Source organism: Taudactylus pleione, unplaced genomic scaffold, assembly GCF_031769625.1.
Source record: "Taudactylus pleione unplaced genomic scaffold, aTauple2 ptg000154l, whole genome shotgun sequence".
Lineage (NCBI taxonomy): Eukaryota > Metazoa > Chordata > Amphibia > Anura > Myobatrachidae > Taudactylus > Taudactylus pleione.
In genome coordinates this window covers 27280710-27302788 of record NW_028284556.1, presented here as the reverse complement: position 1 = coordinate 27302788, position 22079 = coordinate 27280710, and the positions used below count along the sequence as shown (strand labels likewise).

Below are 22079 nucleotides of genomic sequence, written 5' to 3'. Positions count from 1 at the left end.
TATACACACACGTGTACAGTGTATTACACATACACACATATATATCTAAATACAAACATGCATATGCATTACACACACACACACACATACCTTGCAGCAGCTGTGGGTTGTAGATGAAGACAGGTCCAGGCACCATGTCATTAGGCTCCTCTCCCTAGCAGGAAAGGAATCACATCATATTGGTCCAGGGCTTAATAATATGATACCCGCTCTCGCGTCTTACAGTTTTGGGTGCTCATAAGCACCACCCTGCGTTCACCACTGGTAACTGAAGGTCAAATGTTTATGAGTAATATAATAACTACTGTATAGGCTATTTACAAAATAAACTGTTGTCATCAATATTAGAGGAAAAAGACCCTTGGGATGAGAAATGACTGCCGGGTAACCCTTTGTTTTCAAGAGTTTTTCAGGTGCAGCCAGCAGAATAGTTCTAAAACTCCACCACCAACAACAACTATGGGCCATATTCAATATGGGGCGAAAAGTCTGTCATCGGCGATAATTTATCGCTGATGACGTCATTTTCGCCTGTTTCAATTATCCCAATATTCAATTTCAAAGACTTTTCGCCGGTGCGAAAAGTCTTTGCAAAAAAAATGGGTATATGTATTCTCCATGTAATACATGGTGAAAAAAGTGCAGAATTGGGGTTTTGGGGTGCAGAATAAAAGAAAATAGCCTGCAGCCTTTTTAATGTCCCCTAAAAGTCATCTGTGTCAAAAAACATTTTTTAAAAATCCTCAGGACACCCCAAAAAATATACTTTCATTTTGGGGGCAAAAAAAAAAATAATGGGGAAAAAGTTTTAAACTACCGAAAATGATTCAGGGGGGTTTCCCATGTATGCGGCTGGTAGCGGCAGGTGCATTTTCTAGAATGCGGCTGGTAGTGGCAGGTGCATTTTTGAAGAATTTAAAAAAATAACTTTAGGGACTTAAAAATATGCTTGTACCCATTTTCATGTGCCCCAAATTTGATAGGCATTGTTATTTTTACTCTAGAAAAAAAGCTAAGTGCTATTCTTCACTAGTTCTTCACAGGCGCATTTATGCACCTGCCACGGCTATGTAAAAACCCCGACTATCTTCAGCAGGCCAAATCGGGGGTACTCAAAGTGATCTCCCATGTCAGAACATCTTTTGGGGGGTGACAGCATGATTTCCTCAAAAACAAGCAGCACTTTTCGATACTTACCTTTCCGCCGGGTCCAGTTTTTGCCGGACCCAAATTGAATATGGGGATAAGCGGGCACGTGCCCAATACGTTATCCCTGCAAAAAACAGCGATGATGGCGAAAAGTCCGACCTCAGACTTTTCTCTTCAAATTGAATATGGCCCTAAAGAGGACACTGTGACTGTGCGTCATGCTGTTTGCTGATACGTACTTCTACTTAAGCCTCTATAATTTATTCAATTTCTAGGTCTGAAAGGTTAAATTCTTTACTATACAAGCTAGCCTTCTATAGTTAATCAGCATGAAACAGCATCCATGATAAAAGATACAAGCGAAACACCATCTGCGTCGGTCCAGCAAGGAGATTTGTCAGTGATGCCAGAGAGGCCCTCTTCCAAGCTCAAAAATGTATATGAATTAATGTTTTTTTTAATTACCCTGATTTGTAACTTTAAGCATTTGTCAACATCAATTGATTGTAATAGGAGAAGTAACAGTATCAGCTACAAGTTAGCTACATGAGATGGGCATCATCTATGGTGGTGGGCTGTCTGGTAGAGCATAGCTGGTGCCATCATCAGCTGTCATGCTGCTGTCACATGATCACCTGCTGCTGTTTACTTTGAAAACTCTGAGTGGCAGTTGGGAGTCAGCGACAGTTGGACTGTCAGCAGGATGGCGTCACATCTGGAGGAAGCCAGGAGCTCAGAGGATGAGGAGTTTTCTATCTACAAGAGAAGAAAGAAGATGATGGCTTTGAAGAAAAGAAAGATATCTGACAGTTTGGAGGAGTCTTGGGCCAACAAGAAGGCCAGAAAGAGGATTTCCACCGAGTCTCGCAAGAAAGGAAGGAAGAAGTGCCTGCATGTGGAAAACAGCTCTGATGATGGGAGCCAGGAATTTTTTTCTATGGATTATACCAACCAAAACAGTGATAAGAGGAGGAAGAGAGAGGATCAGATAGAAATTGGCATAGACAGTGGAATGATTGCAGACAGGAAGAGAAGGAAAACATCTGGGGAGTTCATTCGCTTTGGTGACTCTAGAAGGAGACAAGAACGAGCAGGTATGGCCGTATCAATATATAAGACATGACAACCAGTAGACTTGGAATAATACAAACCTTACAAGAAAACAACAAAAACAATCTGGACAGTTTAGACCACTCCCATTATCCACAATTTCCACACCCATTTCCTATGAGAATCGCACATCCGACAAATTATGTACCTTTTGCCTGGTGGTAAATATGATAACCTTTATGAAGTAATTATTCAATATTATCTGAGGTAATCATTTATGGCCATCACATGCAGTATAACAATATTTGGATTTGCCGCTGAAATTATGAATATAATTAAAAATATGTGTTTAATTTGGCTATAAGTCTTCTTTATCTGTTATTTTCCATCTCTTGGGTCTCTAACTGTTTGCTCAAGTTAGCATGGTGCAAGACTACATCTACTGCCCCTAAAGGCAATGTAATCATGGGTCCCACTTAGGGGTAAGGCCAACCACTAGTGAGGTGATATACTGCCATTAGTGGGGTTGTGGTAATTCCAACGAGAACTTGCTTAATGCTAAAGTGTAGTATATAAAGAAAAAGAGTTTCATATATTCTATGAAAAAGAACTACAGTGATGAAATGTGCATTAATCAATAAACAACCTTAATTTATATGGATAAACATATGCATTAATAAATACAAAAAATGTACTTTGCTGTTCAAGGGACTACCTGGGACTGTCTGTTATTAGTCTTTTTTTATGCAGATAATGATCTCTGTTGCTTTTCATAAAAATATCACAGTTGGGGCTCTATTCAGCAAACACATTTCTACTAAACAATGCGGATATGAGTGTTACCACATTTTTCAGTACTATTCTCACTATACAGCAAAGTGTTACCAGAGAAGATAATGCAATTATCTTCTCCATTAATACCAGCTCGCACAGTATCACACTGTAGAGCGGAAGCCATTGCTCCCTACAGCTCTTTAACATTTTTGCAACTCATCAAGCATCAAAACATTAAATAAAGGTGTAGACGCTTATTTTATATAATGTCATCTCAGAATAGCGTCATTTGAAGAAAAATCCTTCTTTCAGCCTGAAAACAACCAGGATAGAGGGATCTTGTACAATCAGTCCCTGTAGCCGTTCCCAGCAGTATAATGACACAGATTTGTAAAAAATGCATATATATCTATATATAGCCCATCCCTGAGCTTTTTCATATTCCGCCTCTTTATACACTCCTCTATAGAAACTCCAATTTGGAGACGGAGGAGCATGTTGGGAAGATAAGCAGTATGTATTCAAGCCAGAGAAGCACCGGGAAGGCTGAAAATGGCGGGAAAATGGGCGTGGTCACTTAAAAATGGGGCGTGTCAACATGACACACCCCTTTATCGTCACTCTGACCATTCTTTTCCATATGCACGTTAACCCCAGTAGTGCCCCTTATACAGTACCCCCAGTATACAATGTTCCCAGTTGTGGTCCTTCTTATGCAGGCCCATAGTAGTACCCCTTTTACAGTACCCCCAGTAGTGGTCCCCCTTAAGCAGCCCCCCATTAGTTCCCCTTATACAGTACCCCCAGTATGCAATGCCCCCAGTAGTGGTCCCCCTTATGCAGCCCCTTATTAGTTTCCCTTATTCAGTGCCCCCAGTAGCGGTCCCCCTTCTGCAGGCCTCCAACAGCGATCCCCCCTATACAGGGCCCCCTGTAGTGGTTCTCCCTATTTAGTGCCCCCAGTAGTGGTCCCCTAATAGTAGTTTCCCCCTAGTAGTAGTCCCCAGTAGAGGTTCCCCCTCCTGATGCAGTACCCCCAGTAGTAGCCCCCTCGGTAATGGTGCACCCAGTAGTAGCTCCCCCCCAGTAATGGTGTCCCCAGTAGTAGTAGCTCCCACCCAGCAATGGTGCCCCCAGTAGTTGTAGCTCCCCCCCAGTAATGGTGCCCCAAGTAGTAGTAGGTCCCCCCCAGTAATGGTGTCCCCAGTAATAGTAGCTCTCCCCCAGTAATGGTGTTCTCAGTAGTAGTAGTCCCCCCCAGTAATGGTGTCCCCAGTAGTAGTTTCTCCCCCCCAGTAATGGTGTCCCCAGTAGTAGTGGCTCCCCCCCAGTAATGGTGTCCCCAGTAGTAGTGGCTCCCCCCCAGTAATGGTGTCCCCAGTAGTAGTAGCTCCCCCCCAGTAATTGTGCCCCCAGTAATTGTGTCCCCAGTAGTAGCCCCCCCAGTAATGATGTCCCCAGTAGTAGTAGCCCCCCCCCAGTAATGGTGCCCCCAGTAGTAGCTATCCCCCCAGTAATGGTGTCCAATGCAAAACTAATCCATATGCACTGTCCATATGCAGCCCTGCAGCACCACCACTCCAGTCCCTCCACACTACAGAATCCTATCTATGACACTTATCTATGACACCTGACCCTCCCTGGCTGGCAGTCCCAACCAGTCCATAGCATCTGACAGTCACTGAATGGCAGCGCAGCAGCTGACTGAAACACGCACTAACTGTGAGATGCGGTAAGCAAAATCAATTAATTTAATTAGTTTTGCATTGGATTTACATATAGATTATGGGATATTATTTAAAACAAAAACGCTGTGCTGTACTACCAAATATATATCATATAAAAAATGGGTGTAAGCAGAGGGTGGCTTTAAAATGGTCTATTAATCTCATATCTATCTATCTATCTATCTCATATCTATCTATCTCATAACTATCTATCTAATATCTATCTATCTCAAATCTATATAATATCTATCTATCTATCTAATATCTGTCTATCTCATAGCTATCTATCTACAGTATCTACTCTATCTATCTATCTCATATTTATCTATCTACGGTATCTATCTAACTCATATTTATCTTTCTATCTCATATCTATCTATCTATATCACATCTACATACCTCCAAACCGAATGCGGGACATCCCGTTTTTCTGGGACTGTCCCGCTGTCCCACCCGCGGGCCGTAGTGTCCCGCGGGGGGGGGAGTTGGGGAGACCACAAACCGCTCTCCCCAAGCAAGTCCCCCAAAGTGACAATAACGGGGGAAGTTGCGAGGCTCTTTCCCATTTTCCATAGACACCTAGCTAAGTTAGAATGTTGGGAGGTATGCATCTATCTATCTATGTCATATCTGTCTCATCTATTTATCTATGTCTCCTATATCATATTTATCTCTCTATCTATGACACATCTATCTATCTATCTATCTATCATATCTATCTATCTCATATATATCTATCTATCTATCTATCAATTTTCTATCTATCTATCTGTCTATCGTGGTGTCCTGGGCAAGTTATAGATGATAATGTGGTTACTTCTGCAACACATGACTTGCAGTAGTGGTGTTGGCATTATGTGGCAATACAGGGGTGACAAAGGCTGATTGTCTCTGTAATATGTATGGGGGAATCTCTGTTCAAAGTATAGCTGTAACTTATGTTTTGGCAAATGCAGGGGAGATATGTGTGGGCAAGGGGGGTCGAGGGGGGCCCCCAGAGATATCAGTGTACCAGGCCCCAAGATTTCTGTTGGCGGCCCTGCCCATGGCTCAACTGAAGATATACCCTTAGTGACCTTCTGTAGCTTCTTTTCTGCTGTCTTGTCCCCCTAATCTGTATATCCTCCCCCTCAGCCTGATGGCCTTAGGTTATACTGTAGGTATGTGATTTATCCCTATGTTATTCATCTGCAGTCCTCTTACCTCTGCAGCTGCCTAGCACCACCTAGCCTTAAATTGCCCCACCAGCCATAATGCAATCACTATGTGTCCGAGGGAGGGGGTGATTACTCCTTCTAGATGGAAAATGCAGCATTTCCCTTTTATCATGCATTGTTAGGGGATATCGGGCATAGGGGACTAGATAATGATAACCACACCCAGTGCTGTTACATGGCTATGGAAATAGGATGCTTAATGTAAAGGGGCAGCAGGCATAGTTACTATGAGAAAGAGATTGTGCTCTCCTGCATGGGCACCTTACAGCTGACTACAATAGGTATATGTTTACTACTGAAGAGTATGTGGTTTTATCCTGTTATTTACATATGGGGCAGGATTTAGTGCAGTAAATGGTTTGTCACAACTAAACCTCTGATATCTTGAATCACAGTTAACATGACCTATTCCATTAGATACAAAATGCTCTGCTCCTGGGGTCCCACCTAATGTATGATTGCAGACACCTGTGCTGAACTAGGTAATTGATGAGACAGGTGTTTCAGCACAGGTGTCTGCAATCATAAATTAAGAGGGAAGTCCAGGAGCAGAGCATTTTATTCCTAATGGAATGGTCACGTTGGAGCATACTTACCGACTTTTCTGCAGGGGGCTTCGGGAGGGGGCTGCCAGGTCCATCCAGCAGGGAGGGTGGGGGCGGTTCAGGTAGGCGGAGCGGGGGCGTTCCGACGCGATCGCATCATAGTGGCCCCACCCCCTGCTTTAGAATGCCAATATTACTGGCATTATAAGGCAGGGGGCGGGGCTACGATGACAAGATTCAGCGCGAATCGCGTTATTGCACCCCCGGACCGCCTACTTTTGCGGGTTTGCGAGGTGCCGGAGGCCATTCCGGGGGACTTGCCTAGTCTTGCGTGGTGCTGGGAGCAGCACCCGATTATCGGGAGAGTTCCGGGAGAGTAGACAAGTATGCGTTGGAGGGTCTGAGTTAAGCTGTCAGTAACTCGGGTTATATGAATAAATAGCATAATACATTCTGTTTGCTGCAACAAACTTTGCTGCATCTGTAAAACTATAATATTTTACCACCTTAAATAAACTGGTTAATTACAAGCATGATAACAGCTGACTGCATGCAGCTGGGTAATGATCATGTGTCTGGTTTTAAATGCAGAGTGCAATGCGAGTTGGCCATAATAGCTCCAGCATTGCATATATGGAATTAAGGGCCTGAAACAGCATGGATCGCAATTGCAACTGCATACGCATATCGGTCAATGGTGCATACTGCGCATGTGTATGCACCGCAGTGCGCATGTGAAGGTTAGCATTGCATTTACACACGCAGATAGAAAGCCATCGCAGAGTGAGTGATGGGATGTCAGTGTTTGGGGGTGGTGACGAGGGAGTGGTAGGAGAAACCCAGGCGTGCCTGTCCGTTTGAACGCCATTACATGGGTGTGCATACATTAGCTACTGTGACGACATATGCAGCCTGAGTACTCACTGCATGCAACGGAACCTGCAATTCCTGAGACAGGAAAGATTCAGTATATAGGAAAGATTCCTGGACTGCACACCCTGAATATATATATAATATGCAGCTGTGGCTGCTCTTAACTATTTCTTTTACACTTCACTTTTCCTATTATGGCAGTGCCCTAGGGCGGCTTAGCTGGGCTAGTTTGGGGGTGTCCTGCGCTCTGGATTTGACCCCTAGTATGTTAGGGACCTACCCTAGAGAGGTTACCTGGATATGGTGGGTAGGCCCATAACCTTGGCCGTGATTATGCTAAAAGCTCTATCGATTGCAAAATTTGATTGCAAATGTATTTATATATAATTAGTAATTTGGGGTTGTGCACCTGTGATCTGTTTGTTTCAATTCCTGAGACAGGTCAGACCTGCTGTAATTCTGTGTGAGGGGCCGATGTTACTCATTGTTACCGATTTATACGCAGGACTGAGAGGTATTACGGATGTGAGAAAGCGGTAGTGGGCGTCTCTATGCTGGCTGAGTGGTTGCAAACATTAGCATATTTCGCAGCAGAACTGCATGCATTATCACAGCTACGATCGCAATAGTGATCTGTAATGAATCAGGCCCTAAATACAGATATCACCCACACGCTGAGTTGTATGCATCCTTGTGACTGGACTGCTACAATCTGTATGCTTGGCTTCATAGCTGTCATTATTTTCAGTTCTCACTTGTGTCAGCCCTTTCCCTGGTGCAAGAGATCCTCCTGAATATACAGGTGTATTTACACATATGCACAATCCCTGCATAGCCCACAATTATGTGGAGATGCTCCTAATAAGCTTTGTCTACTTGTTACTCATAGAGGAAACAATTCCATTGTAAGATGTTTCACTGTAGTTCCAGGGAGTATTTTAAATGACAATACCCTTTAGCCACAACAAAATGGAGCACAGCATACAATCTGACCTCTACATTAATGAAATACTTGGGGTATAACTGAATACTGTGTAGCGTTTTTTATGTATTTAGGTCTGTTTACTGTAATATGGAGGGCAGGGCGCTTTTTGCCTAACAGAAGGAGGGCAAGGCGCCGCGCCCCACTAAAACAGCCTAGCGGGAACGCTAAGTGTACAGTCTGGAACCTGAGCACTAGAGAAGAGGGTAGGCCCTTGGGCAGTGGGGCCCACCAGGGGTTTCCACTGTATCCCTGTCGGCCAGTCCTACACTTCCATTGGGTGCTACATAGGGGCCTTCTCAAACTTTTGCTATGGGGTCTTCAAATACCTAGTTACACCGCTGGCCCCACCTACAGTTTATATGGCGAAGGCCCCTGGCAAAATAAGGGACTAGCACTCCTCCCTCACAGTTATAGTACATTATTCCTACACAATATAATGTATAAAGTGCAACATAGCCCACAGGGGACAATTGTGCCTTCACATTGCCATTAATAAATAACACATATTCTAGAGAGAACCAGGGTTACAGAGAGTTTTCAGGCATGCAGTTGTATGGGGATACGGGAAGTTACACACTGCGCAGCAGCACAGGCGCATTGTCAGGACTTGGGGCAGTCAGCACAGAATACCGGCGGTGCGAGTGATCACGGTATACAGCGCTCACTGCTCAGTCATTTCACATCTCCCATTCTGAGACCAACATAATAAACATAACCACTGTTGATCCCATGTAGCCATCCCCAATAAATAAATATACCTTCCATCCTATAAAGCCCATAATAACATCAATATTTAATAAATAACCCTCATCCCCACCTTAAATGAATAGACATTGCCAAGATGCCACTATTATATTAATATCCCTCATCATTAAATGAACAGTTCCCATCCACTGCTAAATGATTACCCCACCACACCAATAAATTAATAGCCCAGCCCACATCCCCATTACATTAAATAATAATATCTCCACACTAATAAATAGCCAAGTCCTCTATCCAATAACATTAAATTACTAACCCACATAATAATAATAATAAAATTAATAGCTCAGTCTCCTGCTTAAAAACAGTCTTCCTGCAGCCTGAGCTCAAGGGGCTCAGGGATGCTGTGTATTCTGGTCTCTCCCCATTTACATGCACTGCTCACCTGGCCAGCCCCGCAGGATTGCCCACTCACTGCTGCTGCTGGCTTTTTGCAGGGCTGATAAGTGTAAGTAAAATTATGTTTTATACAGTTATAAAAATGGTATATATATATATATATATATATAATATATATACACACACACACTATATATCACTATAAAGTTTTTTTATCTGTATAAAATTCTTCTTCTAAATTGTTCCAAAAATTATTGATTTATTAAATAATCAAATTATGTAAGTAAGAACTATTACCCTTATTCAATATAATGTCATTAATAATCTACATATTTTTTAATTGCATTTTACCAAATCAGGTGTAAATAGTTATTTACATAATTTGATCATTTAAAAAAATCAACAATTTTGGAGTAATTTTTGGAAAATACTAGCCAACTAAATGGTTAAGCAATGGGGCCCACTGAGGATATCCCAGATACACTGATGGTCTGCCCATCCGGCTATTATACAAATAATATTAAGCAACTGACCGGCACAAGGTGATGCAATATGACACCAACCTGAGGTGCAAATACCCCTCCACAGCCCATCCCTGACCATTTTTCCAATAGTAGCAATTGATGACCCACTTTCCTCTGTATGGCTGAGTTTATGTGCTCTCTCTGTACACAACAGTATTCTGACTGCATTACAGTTACATAATGGTGTAATACAATACAATAATGTACATGCATTTTACATGTGCCTCTAAGGGCTCTATTTACTACAATCCGCATTGGGAATGCAGATTGTAGTGTGATGTTACTCCAGTCAGCTGACATCCCATACTGCACTGGGACCCGGTCACCCATACTGCACTGGGACTGGAGGGAGGACATCACTGGTGCCCTGAACACCGGTCTCAGGTAAGTAAATTTTTAAAAACATTTTTTTTTTTTTTGCAGTGTATCAGCGTGTGGTCTGTTTATACCACATTTCTGATCACTGGGGCTGACTCCAGGCTCTGCTCTGCATGTTAGAGCGGAGCTGAAGTCCGGTAACCGGGGGAGACCCTGGATAACGCCACCTCCAGGTGGCATTATTATCACAGGGCCTCCGCAGGTATATTTTTCACAATTTATTTTTAGTAACTTGTACACAGATCGCATTTCCCATTCCAATTATGGGAAATGCAATCTGATTACTAAAAATAAGTGATACGTAGGGGTTGGAGTAGAATTTTACGAACACTACTCCAATTGCCCTGTATTAACTTTAGGTGAAACTAAAATAATGTGAAAAGGGTGTGAAAACACCCTTTTTCACTTAATTTTAGTAAAACTAATGATTATAGAGCCCTAACTCTGAATAGTAAATGTTACATTGTTCACTTTTTTATCCCTATAAGGAGGAAGTGGTGTTCAGGAAGCTGCTCCTGGAGAAACAGTCTCTACATACATCAAGAGGCTGTCCTTCTGCCATCTACTGGGCCAGGGCAGCTTTGGGAAGGTAAGTCATGTGACTGTGGTTACATAACAACTGTGTGACTCAGACATTGTAGTAAAGGAGGCATCATGAATATATTATCATTGTCACTCCATTGTCACGTCATTAAGCATCACCATAAAGCAGTGGGGCAGGGCCAGATTAAGGCTTGTGGGGGCCCCATAAATTGCGGGGGCCCCTTCAAGCCACACGGAGCTTCCCCCTATGCCTTCTGCACTCCTACCCCCAAAGACTCTGCCGCTGACTTATCTGAGTGATGGTGTCCGGGCGTGACCTCCTCCCAGCAGAATTGCTGCCTGGTCCTCCAATCGGCATCACGGACGTAATGTGTCACGTGGCGCCGGTGAGAAGAAGACTCGGGAGCCGCTCTGAGCTGTATGCAGCGGCACTGTCACTGGACACCTGTTCTCGGCAGGGTAACACTGATCCTGTGTAGGGGCCCCTCCGTGTGTGGGGCCCAGGGACGACCGCCCCTGTCGCTCCCCCCCTTAATCCGGCCCTGCAGTGGGGGCAGGACTTAATGGCACTATTCCCCTCTGTCACATCATTAATCTGGGAATATTCTGGAGTCTCATTCCAGGAAAGTAGCCGGGTAGGCCTTACTCCTGTGCTGGCTGACTGCATATTACTATTGTCATTTACAGAAACGTCATCCATTGTCTACTCTGTTATAGAATCAAATAATATATAAAAATGAAATTTTTTTTTACTTTAATGACACTGGAAATACAATATACCGCTAACCTCTAAAGATATGGAACTACCTGGATGCGTATGGAGGTAATAAAATGTAAGTAGAAATATGATTGTGTGTGTATGCCTCTATCACTTGTAGGTCCTGCTGGCTGAGGACTCTCTGACTGGTCAGCGACTGGCAGTGAAGGTCATCAGGAAGAGAAATCTGCTATTGAAGGACCCGGAGCTGGTGTTTGTGGAGCGCAGGGTGCTAGAGGTTGCGTCTGGTAGTGCCTTCCTCATCCATGGTCACCTTGCCTTCCAGACCACGGTACAGTGTATTTCTTATTAGACAAGGATCATTAGTTGGGATTCTTTATTTATATTTACACATCTAACATATACAGGATTCATCTCTTCTTGGGTAATAATGTTACTATGAGCCAGTTCGCTCACTTGGAGTTGTTGCCATGTTCTCCTAATAAAATGTATTATATGACTATTGTGTGTGTCCAATGAAACAGAACCATCTATTTCTGGGTCTGGAATACGCGAGTGGCGGGGACTTATACCAGTTCCTGCAGAGGAAAGGCCGCTTGGACATCACCAGCGCAACGTAAGCACCTCAAATACAACAGACATGTACTGAAATGAACTGTAACAGGGTGTGCAGAGATAGGGACAGTATAAGGGTTGTACTCCTTTTCTAAGTTCCCCTTAATATTTCCTACCCCTACACATTTACCCAAAGCTGGGATGCTAGATGGCCCAGGAGCTAACATTACTGGGGTACCTTATCCTTATCAATAGAGCTTGTTTAAGATAATAATACTCAGTTTTGAGCTGCATTACATCTGCATTAAAAGGAGTTAGACTTAAATAAAATGCAGACTTTAATGTACATGCCCCCATCCCATACACCTGGGCCATCCTCTCCAGGGAATGGCAAATGTTCAATGTAATCTTTTCATTAAGGTACGGTCTGATCACCTTAATTTGGTCTTTATGTGGAATGTGAGTATGGATAGAATAACATGCAGGGGCACAGAGAGAAGGGGGAGCAGATACTAATTACCGGGGCCTGGACTTGTTTGAGGGGCTTGGCAGGGTGCCTGGGCCAGCTGTTGAGGGGGATAAACACCCCCCTTTGCAGGTGCACATAGTTTTTCCACTAATTTTTTGCAGGGGGATTTGACCACACCCCCTATATATCACCTGGTCCCACCATTGTCTTTATAGCCCTGCTAACATATGGCCTATTAGATCATGGAATGTCTTGCATATATGTCAATGTGCTGATCATGTGGGGGCATAGTTGTGAGAATGTGTCAGTGATAATAGGGTGTCATGTGACAGGGGCAGTGTTATGACATGAGGAGGTAAGTGGGGATATCAGATTTTCTACCTTTTTCTAATATCAACAAGTTACAATCATTTCCTCTCTTTAAGGTTCTACGCAGCTGAGATCACATGTGGTGTACAACACCTGCACTCTAAGGGTGTCATCCATCGGTAATTATACTAATAATTCCAATTTCATACATAATCAGGTCACAGTGATGTGCACTTTCTTATTACGCTTAAAGTAAGAACTGAAATCACTGTAATCACTAGGTGGCGCTGTCTGCAAAATGTGACTCCTGTAATACTACTAGTAATGTACAGTATATATTTCTCACTAGACAAAACAGTTCTCATTTATTATAAATCTTTCTTTTTAGAGACCTAAAGCCAGATAACATCCTGATGGCAGAGTCTGGTCATCTGAAAATTGCTGATTTCGGCCTGGCAATAGATAACATCTTTGGTGACCAGACAGCCACAGCCTACGCTGGAACCCCTGGATATATGGCACCAGAGGTGAGGGGTATAATATATTATTTCAATCAGCAGCATATGTTCCGGCTTACGCCTGGCAGATGTCACATACACATTACATTATTAATCAATGTTTTTTGCCATGTGTTTTGACTGCAAAATACAGTGTATACATCACTTTTAGGCATAAAATGTAAAAATCTTTTCTAAAACATAGAAAAAAACTCTCCATATGGAGAAAACAATGGTTACACCACACACAAATAAAACATTATGGGCCTAAGTCAGAGGTGGGAGCAGACGTGACTATGTCTTTGATGATCACCCGTATGTGATACTATGTAATGCCACTACACAGCCCTTCCCTGGTGTACATCTGTGTGTGCAGGGACTGAGACGTCACTATGGGCATATGTAAATGCTGTAATACTGCCTGGTGCATCTGTAGTCACCACCATCGGTCACACCATAGAAACTTATACCAGCCCTATGGCAGGTGCAGATTATACAAGTATGGCCTCGCTGTGAGTGATTGAGCACCCATGTACACAAACACGTTACTGACATGCCCATAAGACAGACCATCTCTGTGCATCTGTTTAGCCACCTCCCAGTCACCACCCAGGAATGTCAAGCACTTCTCCTAGACATGTCTGATGGTGTGCGGCTCATCAGTGTCTTTGTGCGCACACACTGCGTAACACATGCGCCGTAGGAGTTTTAAGGATTTTCGGGTAAGCGCAGTAGCAAAACATTGCCCAACTCTGTGACCATCGGCATTGCGTCCAATTCAAAATCAGGCCCTATATGTCCTGTCAGCATAAGTGGTGCATTCGCCATCATTCATTGACAAGTGGGTCGCTAGTGCTGGTGATCATCATCATCAGTGAATGTGCACATGTCCCTGACCTACCCCAAATAATAATTCTGGCCTCCATCTGTTCATAGCTGTGCCATCACACCTTTATTGTACTCTTAATAAGAGCATCACTCACCTGCCTACCCAGGAGCAAGCATGTGTGACAGCAGTGCTGGGGAAGTACTCTGTGGCACCCTGTGCCAGCCCCGCCCCTGAATATGTGACTTCATGGTGTTACGACACTCCAGGCAGCTCTACAGGCTGCAGGGTGTGTGTTTGTAGTGACCAGTCACCCTGTAAGCCAAATACAGGAGCCTGGGACAGAGACAGTGCCATACCAAGGGCCCTGCACAATGCCACGCTCACACTTCCCTATTGACATCACTGAGTGGCAGATTCACTGTGAGTTCTGTCCGTGGAAGTCACGGCTAAGGATGGCCATCGACCATCGATATTTAACAAGCATTAAAGGTTTACTACTGATGAGCGACGGTTTTTCTATCGATTGCAGAGAGCCAATGGAGCACAATGTTTATTTCTTCTACAGAGAGACAAGGAGCTTAGCTGCGCCCCCTGGTAGTCTGCTAAGTCCCACCCACATTTTATATTGGCCCACGACCCACTATTTACTAGGCAGCAGTGGCCATCAAGTGGTGCAAACCATCAATGGTTTTCCATAGATGTTTTGCTTTGCACCATCGATGGTTATCATCGATGGCACCATGGAAGGTGACCATCAATAGAAAGCCCTATATGACCATTAATAGTCACGGTTGTGACGGTTTTAGCCACTTCAAGCAATTTGCGGCAAAGACTCAGCTAATAGAATGAAAGAGGTGGGATAATAGCAAAGAACTAGTGCCAATGAGACACAGACACATGGCATATAGTAGATAATGATAGAGTAACAATGTGCTATAATATCTCTCTTATGGTAGATGCTGGCAGGAGAGGAGTACAACGCTGGAGTGGATTGGTATTCATTTGGTGTCATCATTAATGAAATGATTACCGGAACCCGTCGCTTCCATCCCAGACGGTTCCACGAGGCAGAAGCTGTGGCTAAAGACATCGTTAAGCAGCTCCTGTGTAAAAATCCATCCAGGCGTTTGGGAGTCACCGGAAACATCCGCCAGCATCCTTTGTTCCAGCGTATGGATTGGGTCTCGCTGGAAGCCCTTAGACTCCCACCACCACATGTCCCTGACCCAGTAAGTATAGGAAAAAAAGCAGTTTTGCACAATTAATGCATTTAAAGATAATAAGGGTCATTTACAAATATAATAAAAAGATGAAGGTCAACTATCATTTTATGATGAGAGGACATCGCTCAGCCTATCCACATGGTGATCACTGTGGCATTACCTGCTTTATTTAGCTAGTGAAATAACTGCAATCACACTGCACCCATATGTAGTAAGTGATTTCATGTACATTATTATATTGAGTCCAGCCACTGCCAACATGGAACTCCGGAGAGCTAAGTATTGAACATGGGTGAAGGGTGTATGGTCAGGGCAGCTACTAGGGGGGCACGTGCCCTTGACGCAGGTCTTGGGGGCACTGAGAACAGGCTGCTGAGCGGGGGCCTAGGCACCTGGCTGTTAGTGTGGGTATGGAGCCGCATGCTGGGACTGGCAGGCAGCCGTCCACTGCCCTGCAGAGACACAGAGCTGCAATCATTCTCATGTAGCGCCAATCAGAGCTCGTGGACCAGCTGCAAATAAGCAGCGGCTGCTGGTCTGCAAGTTTTGATTGGCCCGTGACCGGTGTCACATTAGAATGATGGTGGTGTCTGTCTCTCAAGGGCTGCAGAAGGTTACCTGCCAATGCAGGCATGTGGCCCCAAATCCTTAGCTGAAAAGCAAGCTTGCCAATGCGGCGTGCAGCTCCAAATTTTAGGTAGAGGGGCTTCAAATCCTGGGAACAAGGTGAGAGGCTTCGGGGAAGGAAGGGGGACATAAATGTGTAAGGTGCATTATGGTGGGTTAAAGTGTAAAGGGTATTACTGTGGCATAATGTGTAAGAGGGCATTATTATGGCATAATGTGTAAGGGGCATTACTGTGGCATAATGTGTAAGGGGTATTAAGGTGGCTTACTGTCTAAGGGGCATTACTGTGGCATAATGTGTAAGGGGCATTAGTGTGGCATAATGTGTTGTAAGGGACATTACTGTGGTATAATGTGTTGTGGGCATTACTGTGTTGCGTAATGTTAAACATGAAACCACACACCCTTTTCAGGAGTGCACATGCATTGCACGTAAAAAAATTTCTTCTTTGTTGTTTTTTTGGGGGGGAGGGGCCAAATTACTGCCTTCCCGCGGGTGAGAAAAATCCTAGTTTTGGCCCTGGTATGGTTTGGGCCCCAGTAGACTTTGCAGCCTACAATATATGCACCGCACACCCCGCACCCTTTATAGAGAGGCCACTGAGCAGAACCACACTACACTAGTCTGTGCTATCAGCGGATCCATAGATACATGTCACATCTTACTTTTTTCTAACACTTTTAGCTTTTATGAATTTGAAATCAGATTTTAGTACATGGATGTTTATTTGTCTCTTCTTCCTGTAGCCCACCATTGAACACAGCTCCCGAGGATGTAACATCGAGGAGATGGAAGCAGCAGAGGCTCAGATAACACCACTGAGCTCAATGGACCAGGAGCTGTTCAGAGGGTTCTCATATGTGGGCTCCAACTGGAGGACCTTCCCCAGAACACCAGCCTTCCACCTGCATGGAGCGAGATGGCCTAACACCTGGAAGATGGTTATGGAACGAAGAGATGGTTTTAAGCTGATGGTTTTCATATTAATGTTTATATTTTATGTGTATATTCTCTATATAAGTTAAGAGTATAATTTGAACACATTTTCTTTTCTATTCTTCTGAGGTCACCTCTGAGGATGTGCTCTACAGATTATGTCACCACCTCCCAGCAGGAATAGTCTAGACTTCTCTCTGGATGAAGAAGGTAAATTCTAAGAGGGTGACTTATACATCTCAGGGCTCATGTCTGTCACTCAGCAAATCAGTTGATTGATGCTGGTGATAATATTGAACTTTGAGTTTTTATAGTCAGCTCCTCTATGAAAGTGTCTTAATTATTAGATTCATACACAGCCATGGTTGTTCATGAGATCTCTGTTGGCATTTTAATATAGAGTACCCCATACTTCAATCTCTGTAATTCAAAATCAGGCCCCATATCTCTGATGACATTATAATGTAGAATATTCCCCTCCTTACCAATCTCTGCAATAATGCTAAATGAGACCGTAGATCTCTAGCAGCACAATATAATATACATAATATAATACAGCATAATATAATTTAAATCTACCTTCTCTATAATATAATATAAAATCTGATCTCTGAAATAATTATGAGACTGAGCCAGGGCCGTTTCTAGAGAGGAGCGGGCCCGTGTGCAGTCTCCGACACGGGTCCCCTCCTCTCCGCCCGGCAGCTGGCAGCGCACTGAGCTGTTCGCGGCCAGCGCTGGAGTTATAGACTCTGGGCACTGCAGCGGCGTCCATTTTCCCTGTACTGCGCATGCGCAAACAATGGGAAAATGGACACCGTGGCCATTTTCCAGTCGTTTTACAGCGCAGGACCCCCGCGCCGACGTGGGACTCCGGAGAGGTACATAATATTATGGGTGCAGGGTGTGTGGTGCGTGGCCCCCTTGGACCCAGGGGCCCATGTTCCCCGCAAACACCCTGCACCCATCATAGATACGCCCCTGGACTGAGCCCACTCCCAAAAGTTTATTGGCATAATTATTATGGAATTAGATCACATATCTGTAGGGTGAAACAATTAAATAACTTACCCCTCCTGTGGTGTCTTGCTGTCTGTCTGTGCACTGTACAGGCCATGTGACAGCAGCCTGCACTCTGATTAGTGGATAGTTTCAGACATTCACTAATTAAAGTATGGAGACCTCCAGCTACTCCATCTTGTGAATGACCAGCACCATCCACCAATCAGTTTGCTACTGTGTAAGATGATCTCATACCCAGTCACTGTGCAGCCACACAATGTATGACTGAACTTGGGGAAGGGGATGGCCTATCCCATTTGGTTATGCGCCTGCTGTCTATGTGATATTAGGTAATGCAGGATAGGGAATATATTACCTCACATACTGATTAAATGAGTAAATGAACAATAACATCCTGTGCATCCCTTGTTTCATCATATAGGGGCCTATTCATCATCACTTAATTTCTACAAAAGCAGGGGAAAATGAACATTTTCACCTGCAATTGTAGAAATTAAATTATCGGGCCATTCATCAAGAAGGTATCTGTGATATCTCCTGCTTACCTTCCTCTTGCTGAATGGGCCACTGTCCCCATACACTAGTATGGGGTCAGAATTAATCAAGCTCCGAAAATACAATATTTTCAGGGCTTGAGTGCGGGAGCATTCGCCATCTTTAGATGACAAGTGCTCCGGCTCCAGCCTCGCAACAGTCCCGGATAGTGAAGAGGGTTCTTTCAGATCCCTCCACCCCTGTTCGACGGGGCTCTTGTGTGCATACGTGACCTGTAGGTTACGCATGTGCACTTGTCTCACTGCTCTGAAAGGAACAGTGAAACAGTTCGGGGAGACAGCTGATTTTCGGATCAGCTGTCTCCACGCTGGAGCAATGATGAATTGCTCCGGCGCTTGCATCGAGTTAGAATGTTAATTATCGGGGTCCGAACCCCGATAATTAATATCATGAATAGTCACAATATGAGAGATCTAATGATGAAGGTGCTGGGTATAGAAATAAGACATACTGGCAGGAGATGACAATGCATGTTGGAGGCCTTCTGCATCTATAGTGCAGGATCACACAGCAACAAACAGAATAAGATACTGTAGTGTGTGTGTTTTTTACCATAGAAAACACACATTAATGTCTTACTTTTTTTTTGTTATTATACAGCACTTCAGAGCCATGATGAAGAAAAGAAGAACATGTTTATGTTTATATTTTTAGTATTTTTACATTTTCTACAAATAATTTAGATACATTAGATGTTATTACTATTATTATTATTTCATTGTTATTCCTATTATTTTTATTATAATTTTAACTATTATTACTACTATTATTATTATTGCTAAGGGGAAGGGTTAAGGGGAGATTTAATTGGGGACAGATGAGTTAGGATGGAACTAATATTAATAATAATAATAATAATAATAATAATAATAATAATAATAATAATATAAAAAAAAAAAAACATCAAAGGTGTGTGACTGGCCGGCTATTTAGGGGAGGTGGAGGCCGGGTTTTATTATTATTATTATTATTATAATTACTTCTACTACTATGGCTATTATTGCTAAAGGGAGGGCTTAAGGTGAGAGTTAATAGGGGAGAGAGGAGTTAGGGGACCAGGGGAGAAGAGAGATTATTTAAACTAATAGCAATAATTATAATAATAATAATAAACATCAAAGGAGTGTGACAGGCCGGCTATTTAGGGGCGGTGGAGGCCGGGTTTTATTATTATTATTACTACTGCTATTTTTGCTATAGGGAAGGGTTAAGGGGAGAGATGAGTTAGGGGGGACCAGAGGAGAAGAGAGATTATTTAAACTAATAACAATAATAATAGTAAACATTAAAGGAGTGTGACTGGCCGGCTATATAGGGGTGGTGGAGGCCGAGTTTTATTATTGTTATTATTTTAATTATTACTACTACTACTGCTATTATTGCTGAAGGAAGGGTTTAAGGGGAGAGTGAATAGGGGAGAGAGGAGTTAGGGGGGACCAGGGGAGAAGAGAGATTATTTAAACTAATAACAGTAATTATAATAATAATAAACTTCAAAGGAGTGTGACAGGCCGGCTATTTTGGGGTGATGGAGGCCGGTTTTCTTATTATTATTACTACTACTACTATAGCAATTATTGCTGAAGGGAGGGGTTAAGGAGAGAGTGAATAGTGGAGAGAAGAGTTAGGGGGGACCAGTGGAGAAGAGAGATTATTTAAACTAATAACAATAATTATAATAATAATAAACATCAAAGGAGTGTGACTGGCCGGCTATTTAGGGGAGGTGGAGGCCAGGTTTTATTATTATTACTATTACTATTTCTATTATTACTGAAGGGAGGGGTTAAGGGTAGATTGAATAGGGGAGAGAGGAGTTAGGGGAGACCAGGGGAGAAGAGAGATAATTTAAACTAATAACAATAATAATAAACATCAAAGGAGTGTGACAGGCTGGCTATTTAGGGGAGGTTGAGGCCGGGTTTTATTATTATTACTACTACTAATGCTATTATTACTGAAGGGAGGGGTTAAAGGGATGTGTCTATATAAAAATAAAACCTACAGTTTGTGTTTTAGTTATTTACAAAAAAATTTACAGTACTGTACATATCTCTGTTACTGTCATTATTGTTATTACTATTATTATTGCAATTATTATTGTTAGCATATGAAAGAAATATGACCGCATGTTAAGGGTAGATTGAATAGGAGAGAGATGAGTTAGGGGGACCAAGGGAAAAGAGAGAAGAACTTGGATTTGTTCCCTATGATGGAGTAAAAAGAGTAATAGCTAGAGGGAGAAGAAGTAGGATAGGAGACAGGGTTAGAAGGTGGCAGGTAGAGATTTCCTATCTGATAGATTCTATGTTGGAGGTGAATAGATGACAAAGTCAGAGGCAGATAGAGGAGGAGATATAGGCAGATAGGGAAGGAGATATAGGAGTGGGGGAGGGCAGAGAAGGTGGTGATGAGACACTGGTAGTTGGAGGATTTGGAGGAGATGAAAGCCTTGAAGAACACACCATCACCTGGTTGAGTGAGTAGAAAAGAGGTCACCATAGTAGAGAGCTGTGGGAGAAAGCCAGGTTTTAGTGATGTTGAGGAGGAAGATGAATAGGTCATGAATGGGGGCCATTTTATTATTAACTACAAGTTTAAAATGTGTTATTTCCAGTATATAAACTTGCTATTAAAACTAAAAATAATAATTATAATAATAATAACAGTATCAAAGGAGTGTGACTGGCCGGCTATTTAGGGGTGGTGGAGGCCGGATTAAATAAAACATGGTATTATAAAACAAACAGTTTGTATTACAGTTTTTTTTTTAATTGACAGTACAAATCAGTGTTACTGTTATTATTATTATTATTATTATTATTATTATTATTATTATCTGAAAGAAATATTACTTAACATTAAGGACCGTATTCAATTGCCGGCGAAAAGTCCCGGACTTTTCGCATGCCGGAGATTTTGCCGTCATCGCTTGCTTTGCCTTCGGGAAAGTATCGCGCTCGTTACCGCTCTTCGCCCTATTCAATTGCAAAATATGCGAGAATGCATCCCGGCGAAACTCAAATTGGCGAAAAGTCCTGTCAGAAATGGGGAAATCATCCTGACACCCCCCAAAAGATGCACTGACATGGGGGATCACTATGGATCCCCCCGAATAGCCCTGATGAAGGTATTTGGGGTGCTTAAATGCTCTCAATTAGTGCTATTTAGCGTCTTTTCACAAGTGGTGAAGAATAGCATCTAGCAGGATTTTAAGGAGAAAATAAGTAGTCCCTACAAATTTGGGGTACATGAAAATGGGTGCAAGCATGGTTAAAAATCGCTAAAGTGCGTTTTTTTTTAAAATATAAAAAATGCACCTTCAGCAAACACCTGCAATCCAAAAAACACATGGGGAATACTTGGGGGACCCCCTGGAGTCTATTTCACTAGTTTTTAAGTTTGTCCCCCAAATTTAGTTTTTTTCACCCCCAAAACAAAATATTTTTTAAGCTTTTTTGGACACAG

At 42.9% G+C, this 22079-nt stretch overlaps 1 protein-coding gene across 1 annotated transcript; it reads left to right on the top strand.

The window, feature by feature from the left end:
• The first annotated feature begins 1852 nt into the window (after window positions 1-1852).
• On the top strand, window positions 1853-17122 carry LOC148521963 (protein kinase C delta type-like). The gene is made up of 8 exons (XM_088474328.1): window positions 1853-2243; window positions 10815-10915; window positions 11748-11918; window positions 12112-12203; window positions 13037-13099; window positions 13309-13447; window positions 15203-15475; window positions 16844-17122. The coding sequence occupies exons 1-8, from the start codon at window positions 1853-1855 to the stop codon at window positions 17120-17122; spliced, it is 1509 nt and encodes a 502-aa protein (XP_088330454.1).
• Window positions 17123-22079: the final 4957 nt, after the last annotated feature.